At 49.1% G+C, this 23115-nt stretch overlaps 1 protein-coding gene across 13 annotated transcripts in view; it reads left to right on the plus strand.

Moving 5' to 3' along the window:
* Positions 1 to 23115, plus strand: part of NCOR2 (nuclear receptor corepressor 2) — a 399104-nt gene that overhangs the window by 232292 nt on the left and 143697 nt on the right. For all 13 annotated transcript variants that reach the window (XM_084649222.1, XM_084649223.1, XM_084649220.1 and 10 more), the window contains one exon: positions 10113 to 10179. In XM_084649222.1, the coding sequence (XP_084505348.1) occupies positions 10113 to 10179 (67 nt within the window). The remainder of the gene's footprint in view (positions 1 to 10112; positions 10180 to 23115) is intronic.

Consider the following 23115-nt stretch of genomic DNA (forward strand, 5'->3'; position numbering starts at 1 on the left):
ATGATTTGGGTTTCTCATGCCTCTAGGAGCAACCCAAGCCGCACTGTTGCATATTGTTTTAACTGTGATGGGCTCATTTTGCTAAGCATAGCTAGTGGGTTTGATCGGATGCTGCCACACGGTTAAGAATTCAATACAGGGCATGTAGGCTCAAGCTTTCAAAAGGGATTAATGATTTGGGGGGGCTGTGTTTTTAGGGGTCCACCTGGGGCAAACTCAGATCTCAACTGGAGCTCCAAAATCACTCATTGAGTTTGAAAATTTGGGTCCTTTATTTTTTTTTGGTTGGGCAGTATCAGTTTGCCTTTATCAGCGTAGCAAAATCCTGACCTGTAACACAAACACTATCAGACTCTGCCAGGCTAGCGTATTCCCTTTCGGGTCTTTCTCGAAGCAGTTTCAGACATTCACCTCATCAGCGATTCACCTAACAGCCCCCCCCTACCCCCCATTCAAGGTTTTTTCATCCCCTTTCTTTCCCATGTGCTTGTACTAGTGCAGAAGTATTAGCTTGTGATGAATTATTCAATGATGGAGAATCACATTTCAGCCCCCAGCTTGTTGTTCCTACCAAGCCTGGCGCTTACTCTGTATGGAATACCTTGAACAGGCCAGCACTGAAACAAACAGCGTGGGCTTCAGGAGAAGGCAAGTGGGGTAATGCCGGGGTGTCTCTTATGGCTGGAAAGGCTGCTGCTGAAGAACTACAGGGAGGGTTGCACTTGTCTGATTTTTGTCTTCAGCCCAAAGGTGCAAAAAGGACTGAAATGGAATCTCCCGGTTTGACATTCAGGGCACCAGGCATGGAGAGAACAGCTGCCAAAAGAAGTTATTCAAGCACGTTGGACATTAAGAAAAGGAGTGGATACCAGACTGGGGCATAAACATTGACTGGCATGGAGGGAGTTCCACTCGGGAACCTCCGAGGGCCCCGACACCCGTAATACCAATCTGCCTGTCACAGCATTCCCTCATCGCCATGGACCACAGTCATGCCGAATGCAGCATATAAGCTTCTAGGAGGATTAGTTGTTCAAGCCTTTTTCTGCTATTTACAGATAAAAGCTGTGATAATTTGGCACATCTGCAGCCAAGTGCACTTTGTATTTGCAAGGATGTGATTCAGAAAATGGTGATGTGATTGGCAACCCACTTACAATATCTTTCCCTTGACTAGTGTCACTGGGCGCAAACGGTGCCTGTAAGCACATGGAATGCATTATAAGTGCCTTACAGCAACTCCGGAGAGATTTGCCTCTGTCATTTCAGGCTCCCGTTTTATTTTGTCATTAGTGGTGGTAATAACACTGTTAACTTAGTGGGGCCTAAGTGCCCTGGAATAAATTAATAGGAAAACAGACACTCTGGATAATGGAACCTTTTCTCCCTGCTCTCCCCCCCCCCCCCGGAAGGGGTTCTGAATGTTGTACGTGGAGCGTTGCTTCTCCACTTCATTGCGGTTAAGGGGTGTGAAGTGATCGTGGGTAAATAGGGATATACCCTGCTAATATGGTCCCATCTCAGAGCAGGAGCAAGGAAATGGATGAGTGGGATGCTACATGCAACCTATAATGCACCGTCTGCCCTCTCTGATACATTTGATCAGGCATCACTCATACCTTGGTAGGTGTAAGGGTAGCCCGTTTCCACACTCTGCCCTCCAAGCATGTGAGCTGGGGCGTGGTAAGCAACACAACGTACTGGCATGGCGTCTGATGTGCCTGAGTACCAAAAGGAACTGGGGCAGCAGCAGAAACACAAGCCAGCAGGAAGCAAGCCAGCCTTTCCCTTACATACAAGCTATTCCCTTTTCCTTGGCTGCTGGTTAGTTTCGATCTCAGAGCGTCTCCGTCTTGCGGTGTAGATTCCAATGATTGAAGACCCCAGACTCCCTGGTTTGTTCAGCTCAAGTCGTAATCCGGCTTCTGCCTTTGTCCCTGGGCTCCACAACAAATGTCACTGTATAATCAGGCTGCCAGCAGTTAATTCACCCTTACTGCCATACGTCTTGGCAGGCTTGATCCCTACCTCTGTTTATACTGACTATTTGGTGAAAAGGATTCCTGTGTAATTAAACACCTGAGATTAGTTTTGATGAAATAACAAAATTCCTTTGTCCCTTGTGCAGGCTCAAACTTCTGTGCAGGCAGATTTGGCCAGATCTGTATAGTATCCCAGACCCGTGTGTAGCTGTAATTCTTATCACAAGAGTTTGGGGCAGGGGTGTGGGGGGTGCGTGCACAAAATGGGTTAAGGTTACAACCCGGTTGACTCTAGCCAAGTAATTCATGTGGATTCAGGCCAAATAACTCAAAAGCAGGCTGATGGGTGCCCTCCTCCATTGTGAAAGCCCAAAATGAAAACAACCACATGTCAAGCGGGTTAAGGTGAAAGTATCCACTTTAACGGAGTTTCTTTGCTGCCCTTGGTTTGGCTAGAGAGCGAGAGGTAGGTTTTTGTTTTGTTTTGTTTTTGTTTTTAAATTATAGTACTTAGTGATTATGGGACCAGTTCTGGAACACTTACTCATGCATACAAATAATCACATTGAAATCAGTGGGGCTATGTGGGTGAGGAAGGATTACTCATGAGAAAAGGCTGCAGAACTGGGCCTTAAATTATGGGTGCTTTGAATCCTGCTTTTTTTTTTTTTTTAAATAGGTGATGGTTCCTGCCCCAACCTCATTCATGATTAAAACCATGCGTTTTTATTTATTTAACATCTGTTTCCTCCTCCATCCCTCAGACCAAGTAGGCACAGGTGGAATGAGACTGTTACAGACTCTCTGCACTTTCTCCCCTTGGCTTTGTCGTCTTGGTAGAATCTGCTTGGCAGCGGGCTGGGCAATATCTGATTTCAGACCAGGCCATCTGTACCGGTGTCTATTCCAGGGGTGGCCAGCCTGAGAAGGAGCCATAATTTACCAATGTACATTGCCAAAGAGCCACAGTAATACGTCAGCAGCCTCACCCCTGCTCCCAGCGCCTCCCACTGGCCGGCAGCCCTGCCAGTCAGTGTCTCTCCCTATCTGCACCTCCCAATCAGCTGTTTTGTGGCATGCAGGAGGCTCGGGCGGGGGGCAGCGAGGGCATGGCAGGCTCAGGGGAGAGGGTGGGAAGGGGTGGAGTGAGGGCAGGGCCTGTAGCAGAGCCAGGGGATGAGCAGTGAGCACCCCCCCCCCCCCTCCCCAGCCCCGGCACAGTGGAAAGTTGGCCCCGTAGTTCCAGCCGCGGAGTCGGTGCCGGTACAAGGAGCCGCATATTAACTTCTGAAGAGCCGCATGGGGCTCCGGAGCCACAGGTTGGCCACCCCTGGTATTTTCCAAGCAAGAAATCCCATGCAATTCAGCCAGCTGGCACCCTTTTCCCCCTAGAAGAGGGGCACCCATACTTTGTGACACAGAGCGCTGTGCCTGGCTTTCACTTCTAAAGATACCCATGTTGTAAAATACAGCATTGCACACCTGCATAGTGTTTGCTTGGGCTCCTGTCCTCCTCAAGAGCCAAATGGAAAGGACTTCTTGTTTGAGTTCACCAGCAGTAAAAACAAAAATCCCCAATGGGTTCACAGAGCGATTTGAGATGAATAATAGGCTTGGGCTCTGGCATATCTCAAATCAGGAGTCTCTGGGCTCTATTTCCATACCATAAGCCCAAGGGTGGCTGTAAACTGTGTTTTAAACACTCCCTGCCTCAGAGGCTGAGCATATGGCATTGCTGCAGATTTCACATCCCTTGCCTTGATTTCCCCCCCTTTTCTCCTGGTTCTGAAGCAGACTCTGGAGACAGCTGCATTTCTAGGGATCTCAAGTACCTCCCTACCTTGCTTCACAATCCGCCAGCTTTTTCGGAGGAGACTGAGTAGTCAACTAATTGTGAGCTAACCTCTGTACAAATCACTCGAACGGATCTCTTTCCAGCACATCTGCAGCTCAGAATCCAAGTCAAGTTTTCGGCATGGCTCCCTGTTCTCAATCCGTAGCACAGCTTTCAAAATTAACTCTCAAGATTAGCTCCATACCTCCATCCGTTTATTTTTTCAATCACTTTGAATTCTCCAGATCTTTAAGAGCCCAGGGAGTGAAGACGTAGTTCCTGAGGATGGATGCCCCTGCAGGGGATGGTGTATTGCGACGATGACCTTCCTAAAGTTCTGCTACAAGGACTGTGTGCGTCTCCAGCTGTTACAGAGGACAGCCTTTACCTTCACCGGCTGCGCAGCGGGAAGTTCGGTTTGCCCTGGGAGCAGAACATGTGCTCCTCAGACATGTGCTCTGAGTTAACCTCCCTGCAAATGGTTTCTAAGTAACAGCGGTGTATGTAGCAAGATAAACTGTGAAGCGTATTTATATTTTGCAAGATCGTACTAACCTTTGCAGGCTTGACCTTAACAGGAAAGGTAAAGCAGCAAAAACATTTAGAGTATGTTTTAAAAAACCAAACAAACACAACCCTTCCGTTAGCTGATTATTTCAGCCCTGATCATGATAAACATGCACTGGCTTTCAAGACATTGCCAGGCTTTACAGCTGCAGAGTGATTAAGCCTTTGCCTACATTAGTATTCTCAAGGTCAGACATAATGCAAAACTCAAGACTACTCATTAGTTGCGTAAGAGCCTCCGACTTCACAGGTGTGAGACAAAGCTTAAAGGGATACTCTTCTGTGGAAATGGAGCCTCTAAATTTTGCCTTTGCCTTTCCTCTAAATTTCCTCATTTACTCTCCTATCTGCTGATGAGTTTCAAGGCAGCCACAGCCTTCCGACTTTACAGGTGTGAGGCAAAGCTTAAAGGGATACTCTTCTGTGGAAATGGATTTCCATGCTTACCTTTAAATTGACACCAGTGAGCCCAATCCTGTCATCACTGAGCGTTGCAACTCCCATTGACTTCCCCATTGGAGGATGAATCAGGCCCCCCAGTGATTAAAACTGAAATAGCGTTAGCAATCTAGAGCCTGTTTCACCCCTGCGTTGACTCCAGTTTTAGGTCAGCGGAGCTCTGCTGACTTAGTGCAGTTGTGCTGCCTGGCACTGGACTGGTGAGTCAAGCCCCCGAATGCTTTTTCCACGGTTTGTGCTGCTTGGAAGCTGAAAATGTGTTGGGTTTTCTTTTGTTTCTGGTCAATTTCAGTTCTCTTGCAGAGTTGTGATTCAGCATTGCCAACCCCAAGCATTCAAAAATCAAACCAGCCAGGCTCTCTTCAATCCCAGATTTTAAACAGTAATAGCTGTTGGGTTCCTTTGATTTGCCTTCTCGTGTTTGAGATTTAGAATTCACGTTTTCACCCTTTTCTCTGTAACCGGGAAACACAGAAATAAAATGTTGTTCGTTTTTAATTAAAGCTGAAGTGCTCACCGTCACCTGACTCCGAGAGCGGGGGCTTGACGAAAAGCAGCAAATGTCCTCAGACTTGTGATAAAATCATCAGAGTTGGCAACACTGTGTTTTCAGATGACCTGTTTCCACTGGAATTTGAAAATAATGGGAATGTGTTTCTGGGGATTAGGTTCCTATCAAAGCTTGTTCACACAGAGGTCCAGATTGTGACAGTGCCTCTTTAAAAATAAACGGTTGTCTGCTGTGGTACCACATTGCGCTGGAATATAGAGAAGGAAGCACATCCCGACTGTTGGGGTGAACAGAGGTTAATTCCAGTGTTCTGACTGGATCTGGCTCAGCAGGGCCAGTGAGAAGCCAAGAATTTCTTCAGAGGACTTGGGAGAGAAAGCTCAAGGGGAGAGGGGGGGTTTTGAGCAGTGAAGGAACTTTCTGCCTGGAAGGCCTGATATTTTGCAGGCCTTGATATTATGTTGGATCTGTCTGCATTTCATCTTCATCCACCCGAGCTGCAGTATTCCAGAGAGGAAACATGGCCTAGTGTACGAAGCACAGGACAACAAGTCCTGGGTCCTGGTCTCTGGCTCTTTCTGTGACTCACCGCATGATAGTGGGCAAAGTCATTTTACCTTGTGCCTCAGTTTCCCCATTTTTTAAAAGCGGGAGAGAATACTTTATCTTCCTCACAGGTGGATGGTGAGGTTTAAGTCAACAATTAGCTGCAAAACACTTTGATGGAACATGCTGTAGAAATTTAGGCGAAGCACAATGGGATTGTGTGATCCAGTAGAGAAAAGCCTTTCTCAGTGATGTTGGTTAACTAGGTCGAATGCAAGGGTGAGCAAACTTTTTGGCCCGAGGGCCACATCTGGGGATGGAAATTGTATGGCGGGCCATGAATGCTCATGAAATTGGGGTTGGGATGCAGGAGGGGGTGCGGGCTCCGGGCGGGGGATGAGGGGTTTGGGGTGCCGGAGGGTGCTCTGGATTGGGACCAAGGGGTTTGGAGGGCAGAAGGGGGATCAGGGCTGGGGGGCAGGGGGTTGGGGCGCAGGCTCTGGGTGATGCTTACCTCAAGCAGTTCCCTTTCCAGCTCCTATACGGAGGAGGGGCCAGGCGGCTCTGCGCACTGCCCTGTCTGCAGGTGCTGCCCCTGCAGCTCCCATTGGCCGTGGTTCCTGGCTAATGGGAGCTGCGGGAGCGGCGCTTGGGGCAGGGGCAGCGTGCGGAGCCCCCTGGCTGCCCCTATGCATAGGAGCCGGAGGGGGGACATACCACTGCTTCTGGGAGCCGCATGGAATTGGGCAAGCCCCCTACCCGGCTCTCTGGCTGGAGCACCAGAGCGGGACAAGCCCCAGACCCTGTCCCCGGCGGAGGTTGAGGGCCAGATTAAAATGTCTGGCGGGCCGGATGTGGCCGCCGGACCATGGTTTGCCCACCTCTGGTCTAATGGGTTGGGCTCTGATCATTGCAATGCAGATTGGAATAACAGTGGGTCCTTTGCAAACATACAGTCAAAAAGAGTGATCCTCTCTCCTCCCCAAAAAACAGACCCTCTGGCATAGATTTTTTTCTTTTGTGATCAACACTGTCCATATATATATGCACATATAATCATCATTATAATAAAAAGGGTGCCGTTTGATATGCAGGCCCTGGTTAAAAAAAAATTCTAGATCCAGGCAGTTATCTACAGGGACACACAAGCCTTATACTAATATTTGACATCGGTATTAATTCTGTTAACGTTATCGCTGCCCATAATTGGATGTGCATGGTGGTTTCAGGCTGAGTGTTTTACTTTCAGAAGGCTTAAGCTGGGGATGCTTGACTCTAATTCAGGCAGTTAGCTACTGTTTCCTATTTGAACAAGGAGGTTGCAGATGCCATTTGCAAGCGCTACCTTGGAAATCCAATTCTATTTTTACATCAAAGCGTTCAAGGTGAAGTCAGAGAGAATGACAATGTGGTGCGGCTTAACCGGGGCTCTGGGATCCAGCATTCCTTTGACACCACTGGTAATTAAATAAGAGGGGAAAACAGAATAGAACATTATTACTCAGACCACGAATCAAGTCAGAGTTGTGTGCATCTTGCTGGTTAATCAAAGCAGAGCACAATAGGATAAGCATGGTCACAGGCTGCTGGGAACAAGAGGAGGACCTTGACCCCATGTCCCATTATTATTTGGATAGCATTTTGCAGGCAGGTTTAAGAACAGCCCCTGCTCCAAAGAGCTTACCGTCTAGGGAGAAAACCTATAAATGCCAGGAGAGGAATTGAGAAGCAGCCAAAGCAAATGTGGGTGACTGAACGGTGAAGGGTAGAAAGTGTCTTGTTAGGACCCTGTGCGCTGTTGGAGGAGAGAGAAGGCAGTCAGCATCGTCCAGAAAGTAAAGTCTCCAGAAAGTAAATCCAACTCTATACACTTTTTGTATAAAGGTGACCTCCTCCTTTTTTATCCATCCAAGATCCATCCATCCATCCCTTTTTCTGGCTGGCTAGCTCTTGGGCTGCTCCCTGTGTTTTGGAGAAATGCTGCTTAGAAGGATCCAGTGTCTACAGTGCAGCTCCTGCAGGAGGGCCAGATGATGGCGGTTATTGCGGCGGCAGGGGCGGGAGGGCACAGTGTGCATCGTGGGTCCCCAAGGCTCCGTGGATCTCTTTGAAAATGAAGTCCATCCACTCTGCTTCTCTGTTTTGTATTTTTTTCCAGTCAAGGGACATGGGGAGGGGAAGAGGGAGGGAGAGCCAGTCGGAGAACACTGGGTGTATTTCATTTTGGGAACTCCTGGGTGGGTGGGAAAGATTCTTTTTAGGCTCCTGATAGTAATTACACACCCTGCAGCTCTGCTTTCATTGGGATCAAAGGCTTCTTTGCAGACACACACTCGCACCTGATCTTTGTTCTTTGCTAAGAGTTTCTATTGCAATAACAACTGGCAGTGCGAATGTGTGTTTGAAACAGTTCAGCACTTAGGTTCAGCCAACATTTCACAGGCTTCTGCGAGCCCCTCAGCTCTCCATCCTTAGGGGTGGGGACTTTTTCTTTTCTACATGGTATTTTGGACCTCTTAAAAAAGGGCGGGGGGGCTGAGATGTGTTTGGCTGAAAGTGCGGATTGGTTTTATCCACATGGGTTACTTTTTATCCCTTATAGCTGCTGCTGAGGTCCTGATCCTGCATGGTGCTCAGTAGCTCCCGCAAGATGCTGAGCTCACTCAATTGATTTGCTTGCTCCTTTACAGGACAGGGTTCCCAGGGAGTAACAGGGGTGGGAGATTTCCTTGCACCCAGGATTCCCTTGAAAGCATCACTTCAGACCTGCCACTTCCGATCATTTGGATCCTGTAGGTAGGAAATCGAGCCCACTGTGTGTGTGTTGGCTAGTCAGGCATGCGTTCCGGGCAGCTCTGCCTTCCCTAGGCTTGGAAGGTGGCTGTCCTAAAGCTCTCTTTGAGAGGTAAGTGGAGAGGCAGTGTGGTCCTGTTGGTTTGAGTCTTGGGCTGGAAACAAGGAACTCTTGAGGGTTCTAATCCCAGCTGTGTCACTGGCTTGCTGTATGACCCTAGAAAAGTCACTTTACCTCTCTGTGTAGAGAGGTTGCACTGAGCTGTAATTACATCCATACGTCTCCGGCAGCCCCCTCTGTCTCTGCAGGACTGCAGCGTTCCAGAAAGAGCAAATCAAGCCTAGAGTAAAGAAAACTTCCGCAATGTGGAAAGTTGCAGCACTGTCTCTGTCTGCAGCCAGCAGTAACCCCAGCTCTCAGGCCCTGATGCAGCTAGGTGCTTCGGCTCATGCCTAACGTTAATCAGTGAAATAAATGGGTTATTCACATGCTGAAAGTTGGGCACATGCTAAAGTACCTTTCTGAGCTGGGACCTAAGAGAGGCATCAGCTGCCGACTCAGTCCCGCCGAAGCCGAACCTGGCGATTTAAACGTCAGCATTGCTCTCCTTCGTTTCTGAGCATTGTAGCAGAAACATCCCATTGCCCTGTAATTGCGGCATAGCTTCCATAGAGCGCTACTGTATTTTTTTTCCTACTCTCACCTCTGTTTGTCTTTTTTTCCAGCTGTAAACCGCGTCTTAACATTTCATTGCACCATAGGGGTGCTGTGTAGTTAATGCTTTGAGGCAGGACCGTGGGGGCGGGGAGTGTAGGCATCAATACGCCATTACTGTTGCGTGGCTGTCTTTCATTCGTCACTTGGGAAATGAAGGGTCTGGTTCTCCAACAGGCACTATGCTGGCTAGTGCTTGCTCTCGGGGCTGGTGCTATTGGCATAACGTTGAGCACTTGGCATCTGCGGGACTACTTGTGGTAGCGAGCGGTAAGTTTAGTCGCAGAGGTCAGGAGGATTAAGGGAGCTAGTGAAGTTAGTTAGAATCTGTGGCCCTGATCCTGGAAACACATCAGTGAGTAAAGTTACACACGTGTAAACGTTGGTAGGGTCAGGCGCTGGGATGACCGGACTAACCCCAGGTGAAGTGCGTACTGCAAGGCAAACAACGCAGCTTATCAAAGGAGCATTCAGAAAGACTTTGGCCTGCGTAGCAGAACTGCAGGGACCGGCTCAGTTTTGCTCCAGAGTGATATTAAAGGCCATATGTGCCGTGCTATTGTAGGTACCACATCCACCGCTCTGAGGTGGCATCATTGCAACGGGAAGGTAGAAATTGTTGCATGGTGTTGAAAACAGAAGGGGTGTGCAGGACTTTGCATTTTAACGGTCCGTTATATTTTTTCCTCCTTTTCTCCACTGTAGAAACCAGGCAATGCGGAAGAAGTTAATTTTGTACTTTAAGAGGAGAAATCATGCTCGTAAACAGTGGGTAAGTGCAGTTCCTAAGTCTTATTTTATATGTGCATAACAGATGCAAAGAAGACTCCATGTTTAGCTCTTGTACGTAGAAAACAAAAGGAGGGATCCCAGCACAGACAGGTTGGTATTTAGCATGTTAGCTGTTGCTTTTTTTCCTTCTTGTAGGATCCTCTGTCTTCCATGCTGTAGCAGCCTCCATTATAAAAGTAACTTGTATGCAACTAACCCAGGGCCTGATTCTACGGTTCGGCAGTACCTTACTCCACAAATATCCCCATTCACAGGAAAGGCGAATAGCCTCTTGCTTTATGCATAGTGGAGTCCGTTGTTGATTTCAATGGGACTGTTTGTGGAGTACATTTCTACTCAGTGTAAGTAATCGGGTCCTGAGAGAAGAGTGAAGCTTATGTTGACTCCACAGCAGACAAATTGTATGAAGATTAATCTCACTCTTTCCAGCTGACCACAGAATTACGTTTTAGGAATTTGTGGTTTAAAACAAAACAGCTCCGTCCAATTCTGTTGCAAGAAAAGCTGTCTAAGAGTGAACTGCAAACACTTTTCATGGAAGTTACTCTTCGTTACGTAATGGAAAAGACATGGGTTTTATGGTGAGATTTTGAAGGGACCTGGTCAGATGGTTATAAACCTAAACTTCAGATTTTATACAACATTGCCTCTGGAAAGTAACTGAAGGACCCCATTCTGCTGCTCCATGGTCACTGGAAAGTGAAACCTAGAAACAAAAGTGAAACTGACCAGTCTATTATCCATTGTCCAAACTAGGTGAAATGCCAAAAGTAAACAAACAGCCCAGATTGGGAAGCACAAATCAGATTGTAAACAATTTTTGTTTTAAGAATCTAAATGATTATTAGTCTCACAGGTGAGGCATGTATTTTTTTTCCATGTCAGCTATATGTTGCAATGGACTTTCGCGTTAGACTATTTAGAAACTCAGACTTCGATATAGACACTACTGAGCTGCCCTCTGTGGGGAAGCCTGAAATGTCGGATTTAGCTTCTGATGTGGAAGGGTTAGCCGGTTTTGTTAAGTTCTGTGGGAGTGGAAGTTTGCATGAACCTGGGAGGGATAGTTAGGAAAGCTTTGAATAATGCACATCGGGGAAGTGGTATTAAAGCTGTGACTGTAAAAGCCACACTTGGAGGGGCTGTTCCTGGAGATGTATCAGAGCCAGCGATCAGAGCATGGCTGTTACTGCCAGTGAATAAGGGCGCGTGCTTTTTCTTTTCTGTGTTTTTAAAAAACCTTTTGTGATGCCCCGGGATGTGCATTCCAAAGGGATAGTGCAGTTCTCCTGTGGGTTGGAATTCACCTTTAAGTCATTTGGCTTTTTGCTTCGTAACCCTCCTTCCCCAAATACACTGCCTGGAATAACTGATGTTTTTTGCGTTTGAGAGAAGAACATCAATATTTTCTTCCTCAAAATAGAGCATTTGCAAAGCAGCATGTGGTTTTGTTGGAAGCACAGAGGAACTAAGCAGGGTTGTTTCTGGTACTATGTGTGATCCCCTCCATTGTACTAAATCTTGAATAGTTTGCTCTGTTGTAAGTAGTGAGGAGGTGGAGGGGCAGTTTCATTTGACTGCAACTGCATGGGACCCAAAATGTGGCTTGCAGAAAAATTGCCTACTATGAAGAATCAGTAAATTTCTGCCACCCAAAATGTTCCGTGCCCTTGAATGGCGATTTTTCAATTTAGGGGGCAGCATATGGCCCATTTTTGTAGAATAGGCAGTATACTGTTGCTGAAGTTACAAAGTGAATGCCTTTGCTGTTTCTCTTTGCAAAATGGGCACATCTAGCTGTCTATTTCATAGAGCAGACGCTCTTTAAAAAAAGAAATGAAAAGCACTTGTCTATTCTGGAATGTTTCCGTTCATCTCTCTCTCTCCCATTCACATGCACCTTTTAATATATCACCGTTAGACAAATTGCATGATTGGACATAGTTCTACATTAGATACTGATTGTGTTTGCCTGGTGCAGCCAGGGATTGGATGGCTCAGGGGACTGGTAAAGGGGTACATTATTTACCACTCAGACTCTGGTTTTAATCTGGTCTGTTTTGTTAGTGACTGAACTGTGTCATCAGGATATCAGCAGTGTGGCCGAGTGGATGGAGCCCTGGACTGGGTCTCAGCTGACCTGGGTTCTATTCCTGGCTCTCCCACTGACCTGCTGGGTGACTGTGGGCCGGTTGTTTTGCCTCTCAGGCCTGGTCTACACCTGGAATGTAGGTCAACCGAGGTCTGTTGCTCAGGAGGTGAATTTACTACAGCGATGGGAGCAGCCCTTCTGTTGCTGTAGGAATCTCCTATGCGACAGCAGCCTAGCTGCTGTGTTACTGCAGTGCTGGTAGTGTAGACACAGCCAGCGTAAGCTCCCTCCCACACACGCTCTTGCACAACAGACGAGTGCAGCGGTTCTCAATCTAAGTCTCGCGTTTGATTGCTGGGGCCCAGGGACGAAGCCCGAACTCCACTACCCAGGGCCAAAGCTGAAGCCCCACGGCTTCAGCCCTAGGTGGGAGGGCTCAGGTTACAGGCCCCCCGCCTGGGGCTGAAGCCCTTAGCCTTCGGCTTTGCTCCCCACCCCAGGGTGGCAGGGCTCAGGCAGGCTCAGACTTCGGTCCTCCCTCCTGGGGCCGTGTAGTAATTTTCGTTGTCAGAAGGGGGTCACGGTGCTGTGACATTTGAGAACCCCTGAGCCAGTGCATTGGGGTCTGTAATGGCCACTAGCGGTGCAGGGTGTGCGTTTGTGTATTGTACAGAGGAGACTGGAGGTTACGGGAGAAGTAAGGTAGCCTAGAGCGGGTCAGGAATTTTTTGACAGACTTCTTTTTTGTGGGAAAATGCCAATTTGTCAAAGTCAAAACTGTGTGTGGCAACATCTCCGTTCTGATGAAAATTTCTGTGCGAAGGTGGATCAGGTCCAGGGTGGGGGTGTGTGCTTAAAAGAAAGAGAATGGCCAAAATAGCCCAGTGGCTAGGGTGCTCACCTGGAAGAGGGAAGACCCAGGTTCAGATTCTGTTTTGGAGTATTCTGTTTGGTATGAATGGCTGATTCTTTGTACAAAGTGGAACAGCGGGGAGATTTGACTCTAGTTTGGTGGCTAGAGCACTCACATGGGGTGCAGAAGACCCGTATTCAATTCCCTGATTCGGAAAAATCTCCATTTCCCTCCAGTGTGAACAAAAACTCTTTTAGTAACCGCGACATTTTTCATGAAGCGGAATGAATGTTTTCTGGGCAGCCCTCATGGAGCATCAGCTGGGTGGGGGTCACAGGTTCCAAGTGTCCTGCATAATCCTGTTTGTTTTTCGGAAAAGGAAGCCTTTGCCTTCCTAAATTGTGAGACTCGGAGCCTTGCCCTTTCTCCAGGGAAACCACAGACTGGCACACAGCAGCAGCAGCCAGCTGCATCCCAGCATGCAGGCCACTGCTCGCGAAACTTCACGGGCTGTTTTTAGCCTTTTCCCAAACACGGAGCAGTAAAAGCAGGAAAACGTGGCAGACTTTTTGGCAGCAGAAGGAACCTTGGAGCATGTCCTCATTTGCCTGCTTATTTTGAGTTGTTTGTTTATTTGCTGTCTGGCCCAGGTGGCCTCACTAGGAGAGGAGCAGCTGGGAAATCTCTGTGCTGCCGGGGTCTGTTCAGATTACCTGCCGCTGCTTGCCCATGACGGGAGAAGTCACTGGGCTGGTTAGACAGGCTTTTGGTTTTTGCTCCAGTTCTCCCCTTTTCCTCAGTTCCCAGGTGAGCTGATCTTGAAACCAAAAAACTCCTACACGTCCCTAGGGGGGCAGGAAAGTCCCAATGCTGGGCTCTATTTTGTGGGGTTCCTGCTCCATGCTGAGGCTGCTGGAGAGGAGTGTCTGTGCTACACCAGCCCCGTGGGGGCACCATCACGGAGAGCGCCTCTGTTAGCAGCATGGGTGGGGTCAGAAGCAGAGCGCATGCTGGCTGTCCTTCAGCGTGGCCGGGAAGAATCCCGCCACCTCTGTGAAGGCAGTAGGAGAAGGAAGGGGAGAAATGGAGGAAAAGGGCAGCGGGGACAGGGAAACCAGAGAACAGAATATGTCTGCTCTCTGCAGATGGACTCCTGAACAGCATCTTTGCTGGCCTCAAGCTGGGACCTGCAGTCAGCTGAACATGTCTTGCCTTTATCACTTCCTCGCAACCAATAGCGTGTGGTGGGAAGCAAGGGATCCCGGGGACCGTCCCACTTCCCAGACTGCAGCCTGGGATCCAGAGGCTTTGCCTATTTCAGAGAGCGATGTGCCAGTTTGACCAGGTGGGACTGTCCCCTTCGAAAGGTGGGATGTGACGGACTGACGGGGTCTGGCCGCGGGACCGTGTCCCCGACAACCCAGCGACGGCATGTTTGTATTTCTCGGCTTCGGAAGGGCTGGCTTCCTTTTTAGATTTGGAAAAGCAGGTGGTCGTGCTTGAAGACGCTCCCAGCACCACACAGCAGGGCTTGGGTAGCCGTGCAGAATGTGTATGCCCGCGGCAAACCTGCCAGTCTGCACGAGACGTGATGGCCCCCGGAAAACGGAGAGGCCACATTGTGGCAGATGCAAGGGGTGTGTTGAGCCATTGTGCCCTGCATTATGTGGGTTGGCATTGCAGGCTGCTGGCCTGTCCCCTCAGCCCAGGAAGGAGTGAAGCCATGTCCAGGGTCTGGTTCAGGCCCTTTATTCTTTATTTCTTCGACAGAAAACTAGTCCCTTTCCCCTAACCTGGGGTCGTCTGCAAGGGCCTGTCTATTCCTTACAGGTTTCCACTCTGCAAGCCACATGCCATAGAGCCATACCCTTCTCCAGGGCCTCCCACAGGAGCCAGCCTGCTTCCTGTAGTTCTCCCCCCCCTTGAACTAGGATTCCCTGCCAGCGCTTGCCTGCTCCCGGCAGCTCTCTCCCCAGCTGGCCTACAAGCTGGCTTTTATAATACCCTGATCCCTGGCAGATCTGTCTCGGCTGGGCGGGAGCTGATGTGTCACAGGTGAGGCTGGGCCCAGCTCCTCTTACAAGGCCAGCCACCCTGGGACAGCATCCTATCCTAATTGTGCAGCATTCTGAGAGAAAGTGTGGTTTGACAATGGGAGTAGGAGCCAGAAAATCTGATACATCTGTGGAACAGGTATATTAATGATACTTCCTGACATCCCAAGAAATGTTGGATATTGCTAAGGGCTATACAAAGATCTGATTACTGTTGTTCCCCCTTGAACTTCAGGGTCAATTTTTTGCTAGCCCCAGAAAATTTACTTGGGCTTTTATTTGTCTGAATAAAATCTGGTGCTCTAAAGACAAAACAGATACAGGGTTTTATTGTCGTATTATTCCATTACTTTAAATGACTAATATGCTTGAAGTACTCCTTTCACAAGGAGTAAATCTGATCTGCATTAAATGCAAAGGTATGGGAAGAAGTTGATTATCAAATGCAGTTCAGATTTACTTCTTTCCAAAGAGAAATGGCCCAGCTGGGTTTTATATTAGCGCTACCCCCGGGGAATGCCGACCTGTGATTTAACCTAACAAACCATGCTCCCCTTCATTACTGCCTCACATTGCAGCTGAGCCCCTGCTCTGAAAAGGGAATGCTGTCATCTTTCAGATTCTTGCTAACTTTGCAGGTCGTCGTTTGGATTATATGGCCTCCACCCCTCTCTCATTTTACACTTGGTCACTCCTTTCATAGATTCACTCAGCGTAACAGATCAAAAGAAAGCACTGAACATTAGACGAGAGCTCTCCTGAATACTGCATTTAAAGCAGCATAAGAACTGGGGCATAAAACCCACTTGGCCTGAAACTTGGCAGCTTGAGAGCAAGTGATTTTGCTGTGGGATTATATAGAAACATCAATAGCTTTCTGTCTGTAACTCTGTGTTCCTTTCCCTCCCCCATGGACACATCCCACGGATCCATGTTCTCCGATAAGTGACTCTTGGGAGGGAAAATGATGTGGACTGTAAAGCTTTGGCAATAACTGTAAATACAGAGGACTACCGAATTTGGTCTGGCTTGTGCTATGGGCCAGTTTCTGCCCTGGGTGTGGATGGGAGCCCCGTGCTCACATCCAGGGACACTATCTGGTCCACTGGGTTTTGTGTTTTTAAGCTGAGCTTTTCAAAAGGTCCTAGCTGCCCAGATCCCTCTGAAAGTCACTGACAGATGTACAACTGATTCCACCTTTCGAAGAGGCCAGCCAGAGGCAATGCTAGAGAGCACTGGAATAAACTGCTGCAGCTTAAAAGACCAATGACCAAAGGCCTGTTAGAGCAGATGGTCACTACATCCATAAAGAGAGGGCGGTGATTCCACTGGTCTGGGAGGAGGAGGGTTTGGGCTTGAACATGCCCTGGGGGTTTCAGCATTCAGTGGACAGGCACTGGGCTAGCTGCACCAGTGCAGGCAGGTCAAGCAGCTTCGCCTGCTTGAAGCAGCTGTCGGCTGAATCGGTGCAAACCACAGCTTTGCCTGTCTCCGTCAGAGCTTTGCATTGATGCATCAGTGTGGCATCTAGCCACCGCTGTTTGCAAGGGAGGCAGATCCCCACTGCAGACAAGGCCTTGGGCAGCTTGGGGACTGAGAAGGTGAAGTCAGAGCAGAGGTGGAGGAGGCCTTTGTGCAGTGCTCCAAGAGCGAGGCTCGGGAGTTTGACTGCCACCGTGGGCAGTGCAGCCACTGGGGAGGATGGGGGTGAGCAGCAGCTCTCTGGTAGGCTGGCAAGAAGCAAGGTGAGTAGCATGGAGGCTGAGAGGAGGAGTTACAATGGGTTTTGGCCCTGTAAGTGGAGAGGAAAAGACAGCTCTTAGAGATGCTGGAGTTGCAGGGATGGTGGCAGGATTGGGCAGGGCAAAGGGGTTGACTCTAACCCTGCTTTCAGGCCTGGCTGACGGGGACTCACGGGATTGGGAAGTCAGTTCCTCTTGGCTGTCCCTTTCCATGCTAGAGACCCTGCCATCTCAAATGCTGTACAGAACAGCGAATCCCAGACCGCTGGACCATAGCAATGACAAAGGCTGGCAGTGTTGGGGCATCTAGGCCCAGATCCTCAAAGGTATTTGGGTGCTTAATTCCCATGGAAATCAGTGGGAGTTAGGTGCCAAGAGCCTTTGAGGATCTGGGCCATAGTCCGTCATGGGCTGCGTCTGCAGCCTGTAGAGCAGTCATACTCCGGCTGAGGCTTGGGAGCCGCAAGTGGCTCTTTAATGTGTCTCCTGCGGCTCTATGAGGCACATGATGTTAAAACACTGGATAATCAAATTATTAACCAATCAGGATGCTTATACTGTGTTATTAACCAGTTGTAGAATACTTGGTTGGTCATTTTGCTGTGCAAATTATATATATTCACAATAATAAATGAAACAATGAATTCACATTACGGTGGCTCTTTTGAGTCATGGTGATGACTAATTTGGTTCCTGCATCAGTGAGGTCTGAGAATCACTGTCTCTGTGGCAAGAGTGAATGGCAACTCTTCTCCTGAATTTTGTGGGGAAAGGACTTTAGGGGGATACAAAGGAGGCTCTGGTTTAGCTGAGCATCATTGGCTTCCGTGCTCCCAGCCACGTGGGAAATGCTACCGCTCAGCCGCAATGGGGCAGCTCACCTGCTCTCAGGCTGCAAGGTAACGGGTTTGGAAATCAGGCTGAAACATACCGCTCCGAGATGAGCTGATGGGTGGGGCGGGGAAGGGGCAAAGCTGGCCAAGTCATTTTTTGTGCCAAATGAAAAGCTGAATGTTTCAAAGCACTGAACACAGAGACGCTGAAACAGCGGAATCTGCAGCCCAGTCAAGTGGGCGTTAGGGCTTGGATCCCCTTTCATTTCCCTGGGCCTGACACCTGGCACAGCTGGGCCCTGGTGGCACTCGCTCGTGCTGAGAGCTAGATCCTGCCTGGGGAGCTGCCGCTTCGGTCCCACTCCGGGCAAGTGGGAAGAGTCTCGGTTAGTGCGGTAGCCGCCCTCCTGCTTCCCAAAATAAGTGCAGTTATCCGGGTCAGGGAAGTGGCGAACTCCCCTGTTGAGTTATTAGTGTATTAGTTATAGAGCACTGTATTTGGGCCTGGGCTTTTAGCGTACATCTGCACAACAGTGAAACACCCGGGGCTGGCCTACGTCGGCTGGCTCGGGCTTCCGTGCTGTAAAACTGCGGTGTAGACACCCGAACTCTGGGCCCCAGAACCCGGACCCCAGCCACAACATCTACGCAGCATTCTTCACCCCGTGAGCCCAAGTCAGCTGGCCCAGGCCAGCTGCAGCCATGCTGTGAGTCATTGTAGCCGGACACATCAAATGGCAGAGTCCTGCCCTGGGGAGCCAGCTGTCTGAATTAGGTGAACAGGTTCTGGGGTCCCAATCGTTGAGTTTTCAAGTCACTTCATGCAGTTTCGAACTTGTCAGTGTCGCACGCCCAACCCAGTTTCTAGACACGAGCTGTGCGTCCTTTCTGCTTCCCACCATCATTGCTGGCAGTCAAGGTGCTGGAACTGAAATGTTACTGATGATGTGAGGAGCAAAGCAGGTCACATCAGGCCAAGTTTGGCCTTGGGGTAAGCAGGCACAGCTCCTGTTGCCTCCAGTAGGAGATGGACTCGCTTACACCAGATCAGGATTACCTATCGCGAGGGACGCAGACTCTTCAGTGCAAGGCTGGTGCGTCAGTATGACTCGGGTTACATAGTGAGCACGCATTCCCCGCACCGAGGTGCCATTTCTGACAATAACCAACGCAAGTGGGGAGTGGGGCCATAGGAAAAGAGCCCGGGTTCATCTCTGGATGACGTGGCTGCTCTCCCCTGCTTTGAAACTGCTGTACAACAGACGCCGGAGTTGGAAGTGTCCAGTATAAATGACATGATCCATCTGCATGGCAAATGGCAACCCACTCAAGATTTTGGGCCTGATCCACAACGCAGTGAAGTCAATGGAGAGATTCCCACTCACATCAAAAGCTTTCAGTCAGGCGTCTTTCGAAGGAGAAAGTTACTGGATGAGAGTAAGACCTGTGGGGAAGCTAACAGCTGCAGACCTTCCCCCCTCAGTGGGGCACAGCTGATGGAGAGGAGGTTGTATTTCTTTGAAATCTGGATTTGCGATGTGTTGGATGCCGTGACCCGGAGCATGACTGATGAAGAAATCAGTTGCTGATAAGCTCTTTCCAAACTAGAGAACTCCGTGACGCAAGGGGGGGGGGGGGGTTGGGGTTGGCTATTGAATTTTGGTAAAGTGGCATCTGCTTTCACTTCCTGATTTTTGGCCTAGAGTGGGTGAGTGTCACTCAGAATGAAACCTGAAAATCCCCACTGGCAAACCCGGTTGCCTTCATTTGGACCTGAGTTTGCTTTGAACCCCAGCATGAAGGATGAAAGCGTGACCATTGGAAGGGCCTGTCTGGTTAGCTGGGGGAGTGCTCGGTTATGGCTGGGCTGCATTCTTGCCTTCCCCAGCCAAATATGGACGGCTCCACCCACTGTGTGGCCAAGTACGACCTCCCTGAATCTTGGGTGTGGGTCTAGTGTGCAGCGCCAGCCGCTGCTCCTCACTTAGGTCTTTCTGCAGGGAACGGGCTGGCCAGGCATAACAGTGGGAATAAGCTGCAGTAAGTTACTGCCTCCCACCCAGAGCAAGAGGGAAGAAGGGAATAAATTGTGTCTGAGGCCCAGTGCCCTCTGGGGGGCGCTGCTTACACACGGTCCCTTTTCAGGGTGCTGCCTTAAAGGTGTGACCTAGGCTTTAGCATGCAAGAGAGTATTATTCCCATGGAGGGAGGGGGTACCTTTTAATCGGAGTGAAACTTCAGCGTTCGTTATGAGGGTAAAACCATAATACTTGGGAGGTGCTTGGATATGGTGGTGGTGGGCCCCTATGGGCAGGGGGATGGCTGTGCCAGAAGGAAGTTGCATGGAGTTGTTCTGAGTTTACACCAGTGTAACTTGGAGCAGAATCTGGCCTGCAGAGCCATGTTTTTCAATCAGCGCCCCGCCCCCCTCCTTGCACTTGGACTGTTCTGTTTCACTGTTACCACACCTTCTGAGCAGCCAGAGAAGCTAACAGGCCTGAACGCCTTCGCTCTTACCTTGGTTTCCTGGTTAGGCGCTTTAGTGTTGCTAACAGGGTATTTTTAGTGTCCAGAGAAGGACAGTCTTTTAAATTACACCAATGGGAAGGAACAGAACTGTATGGGCTGAGCAGCAATGGAAGCTACTCAGGCAAACCTTCCTGCATACTGATGGAAGTGTGTGTGTATGTACATACTGTAAAATGACCAGAGCCAGTAGGGAATGGGATGAACTATGTTTTCTGCATTTCCTCGGGTTCTGTCTACCCCATTAAACTTTATATCCCTAAAGGGAAGAAACAAATAATAGAACTGGAAGGGACCTCAAGAAGTCATCTAGGCCAGTCCCCTGCACTCAAGGCAGGACTAAGTATTATCTAGACCACCCTGACAAGTGTTTGTCCAACCTGCTCTTAAAAATCCCCAATGATGGAGATTCCATAACCTCCCTAGGCAATTTATTCCAGTGCTTAAAACCACTCTGACAGTTAGGAAGTTTTTCCAAATGTCTCTTCTTCCAAGAGAATAAATGATCCTTAGACATTAGAGATGTAAAAGACCTACCAGTTATTGCTTGAGTCATTTAAAACTGGGCAGCGCAGAGCACAGGTGCGAATATAAAGTAAGGAAAAATAGTACATTGGAGGCGAGAATATAGTAGGTCTCTTTCATATCCAGCCTCTGTGATTCCCCACTCCTGCTGGAGGAGAACTTCTCCTGTTGGTCTGTTCTCCGATCAAGCCTGCTATCTGGTTGAGTATATAAATGTCCTAAGCAGTCGGGCTTCCATTGTGTCTTTTGGGAAACCCACCCTGCCATCAAATAAGACCTTGCTGGGAGTGGACAGGAAGCAGAATGCACAGAATCCCTGCTTGTAGAATCACTTTGTATCCCTACTATTGGTTGGATTTAGTTGTATGCTTAGGATGTCCTGCGTGGGTTGATGGGGAATGTGCATGGAAGAATTGGTGGAGCTCTGGGGCAGGCTGGTCCCCCATGTCAGGTTTGGGGTGCGGTGTGAGGCTGGGTTGGGATGTCTGCACTGACACGCTGAACACGCCTGGACTCAATTTTCCCCTGTGCCCGAATTCCACCTCCCTGTTGCCTCTAACTTATCACTACCTCTACTGAAGAATTGGTTGAGCTCTGTTTCACAATGCCCCTCCCTCTCCCACCACATCCCCTCTTCTGGGTGGGGTGCTCAATGCCCCTCCTTCTCCCACCACATCCCCTCTTCTGGGTGGGGTGCTGGGGAAGGAGTCGTGTCCAGCTTTATGCCAGTAGGGTGTTTCTGTCAGCCAGGGGAATTCTCCATGGGTCGTTTGTGGCTAGAGTTTGCACCGCATGCGTGGCTCCAAGAATCCAGGGCTCTGTGCTCGTAGGCAGCGCTTGAATTCACCAAAACCTCAGTTGACATTGGTGAAGGGCTTTGAAGGCTGAAAGCGTTGTACAGGAGTTGAGTGCGCTAATTATTAAAGAAAAACCACCAGCTATCACGAGAATCCAATTTCCCCTCAGTGTTTCAGGTTGGGCTTCCAAAGAAATGGCCTCCAATTCTCAAAAGTAAGTAAGTGTGTGTGTGTGTGTGTGTGAGAGAGAGAGAGACTGAGACTGAGACTGACTGACTTCCACAGGGCATGGAAGCCTGCCAGCACCTAGTGCTGACACTTCTAGTTTGCTCTTTCATGTCGGGGATGCAAAAGGTTGACTCCATTCCCTCAGGAACAGCTCTTATGGATTGTTTTTTTTCCTCTCTGGTATATTTTTGTTTGTTTGGTTTTTTTTCTCTTTCTTCTCATCCTTTCTGATTGAGATGCACCAGGGCATAGAAGACTGAAGAAAAATCACCGTAAAATCTTTGTGGCAATAGCAGGACTTTGAGTATTGATGAGTTTTGGTAATATAGGGATATTTTTTGAGATGCTCTAACTTATCCACGGGAGAAACCAGCCATATTCTGCTCCTTATCCCCCGGAGACTCTGTTTGCAGCAGCTTTGGCCCTGAAGTTTCATTAATCCTGCTGTGTTGACTCAAGTGCTGCTCTTCTCCACCTGGGAATTACTTGGAGGTACTTACGGTTTTGGCGATTCTTTTCTGAAACAAAATGCTTCAGGCCTTGACTGTAATGCAGTTGAAATCTCATCTCTCTGTTTTCCTCGTGCCCCTTGTGTGTCTTGTCTGTTTAGGTTGCAGGCTCTTCAGGGCTGGGACCACCTCTCATGGGGCTGGTGCAAAGGGATTTCAATAGCCTTTGTGGGGGGTGGGGGGGGAAGTGTTTTAACAGTGCCTGCCCAATAGGGCTTGAATCTCATTTGGGGCTGTAGGCTCCACTTTAATGCGGATGGTGATGGTAATGTGGTTGGGATTGTGAAATGCATGTCTTGGTTAATTTTTTCCTTACTGCTCTAGAACAAACTCCAGCCATGTTATGGGTTTGCAGCTTCCAAAGCCTTCAGTGGGAGGCGTTAGCGCACACCCGACAGCAGGTGTCGATCTTGGGCTAGATTTTCAAAGGAGCTTCTGTTTTTTGCATGCCCGGTGCAAGTACATCTGCCTACCTACCTACCTTAGGTGCTTATCTGGCCCTGTCCAGAGTGAAACAAAGAGGAGAACGGGGCCCTTGCTCCACTGTTCTGGTTGGAAGGACTAGTTCCAGCGTTGGTAGTTAGGACACGTTTGCGCTGCAGTCGGAGGTGTGTGGTTGTCGCTCGGGCAGGCCTACCTGTGCTGGCTGTATCCGCACTTGCCCAGCTACAGACAGCAGCGGAGACGTAGTGCCATGAACTCCTGGTGCACTTGGACAGCTTGTGCTGCCACATCTTCCCTGATACTTGTAGCCTTG

The sequence above is a fragment of the Lepidochelys olivacea genome, assembly GCF_965140295.1.
Source record: "Lepidochelys olivacea isolate rLepOli2 genome assembly, chromosome: 15".
Classification (NCBI taxonomy): domain Eukaryota; kingdom Metazoa; phylum Chordata; order Testudines; family Cheloniidae; genus Lepidochelys; species Lepidochelys olivacea.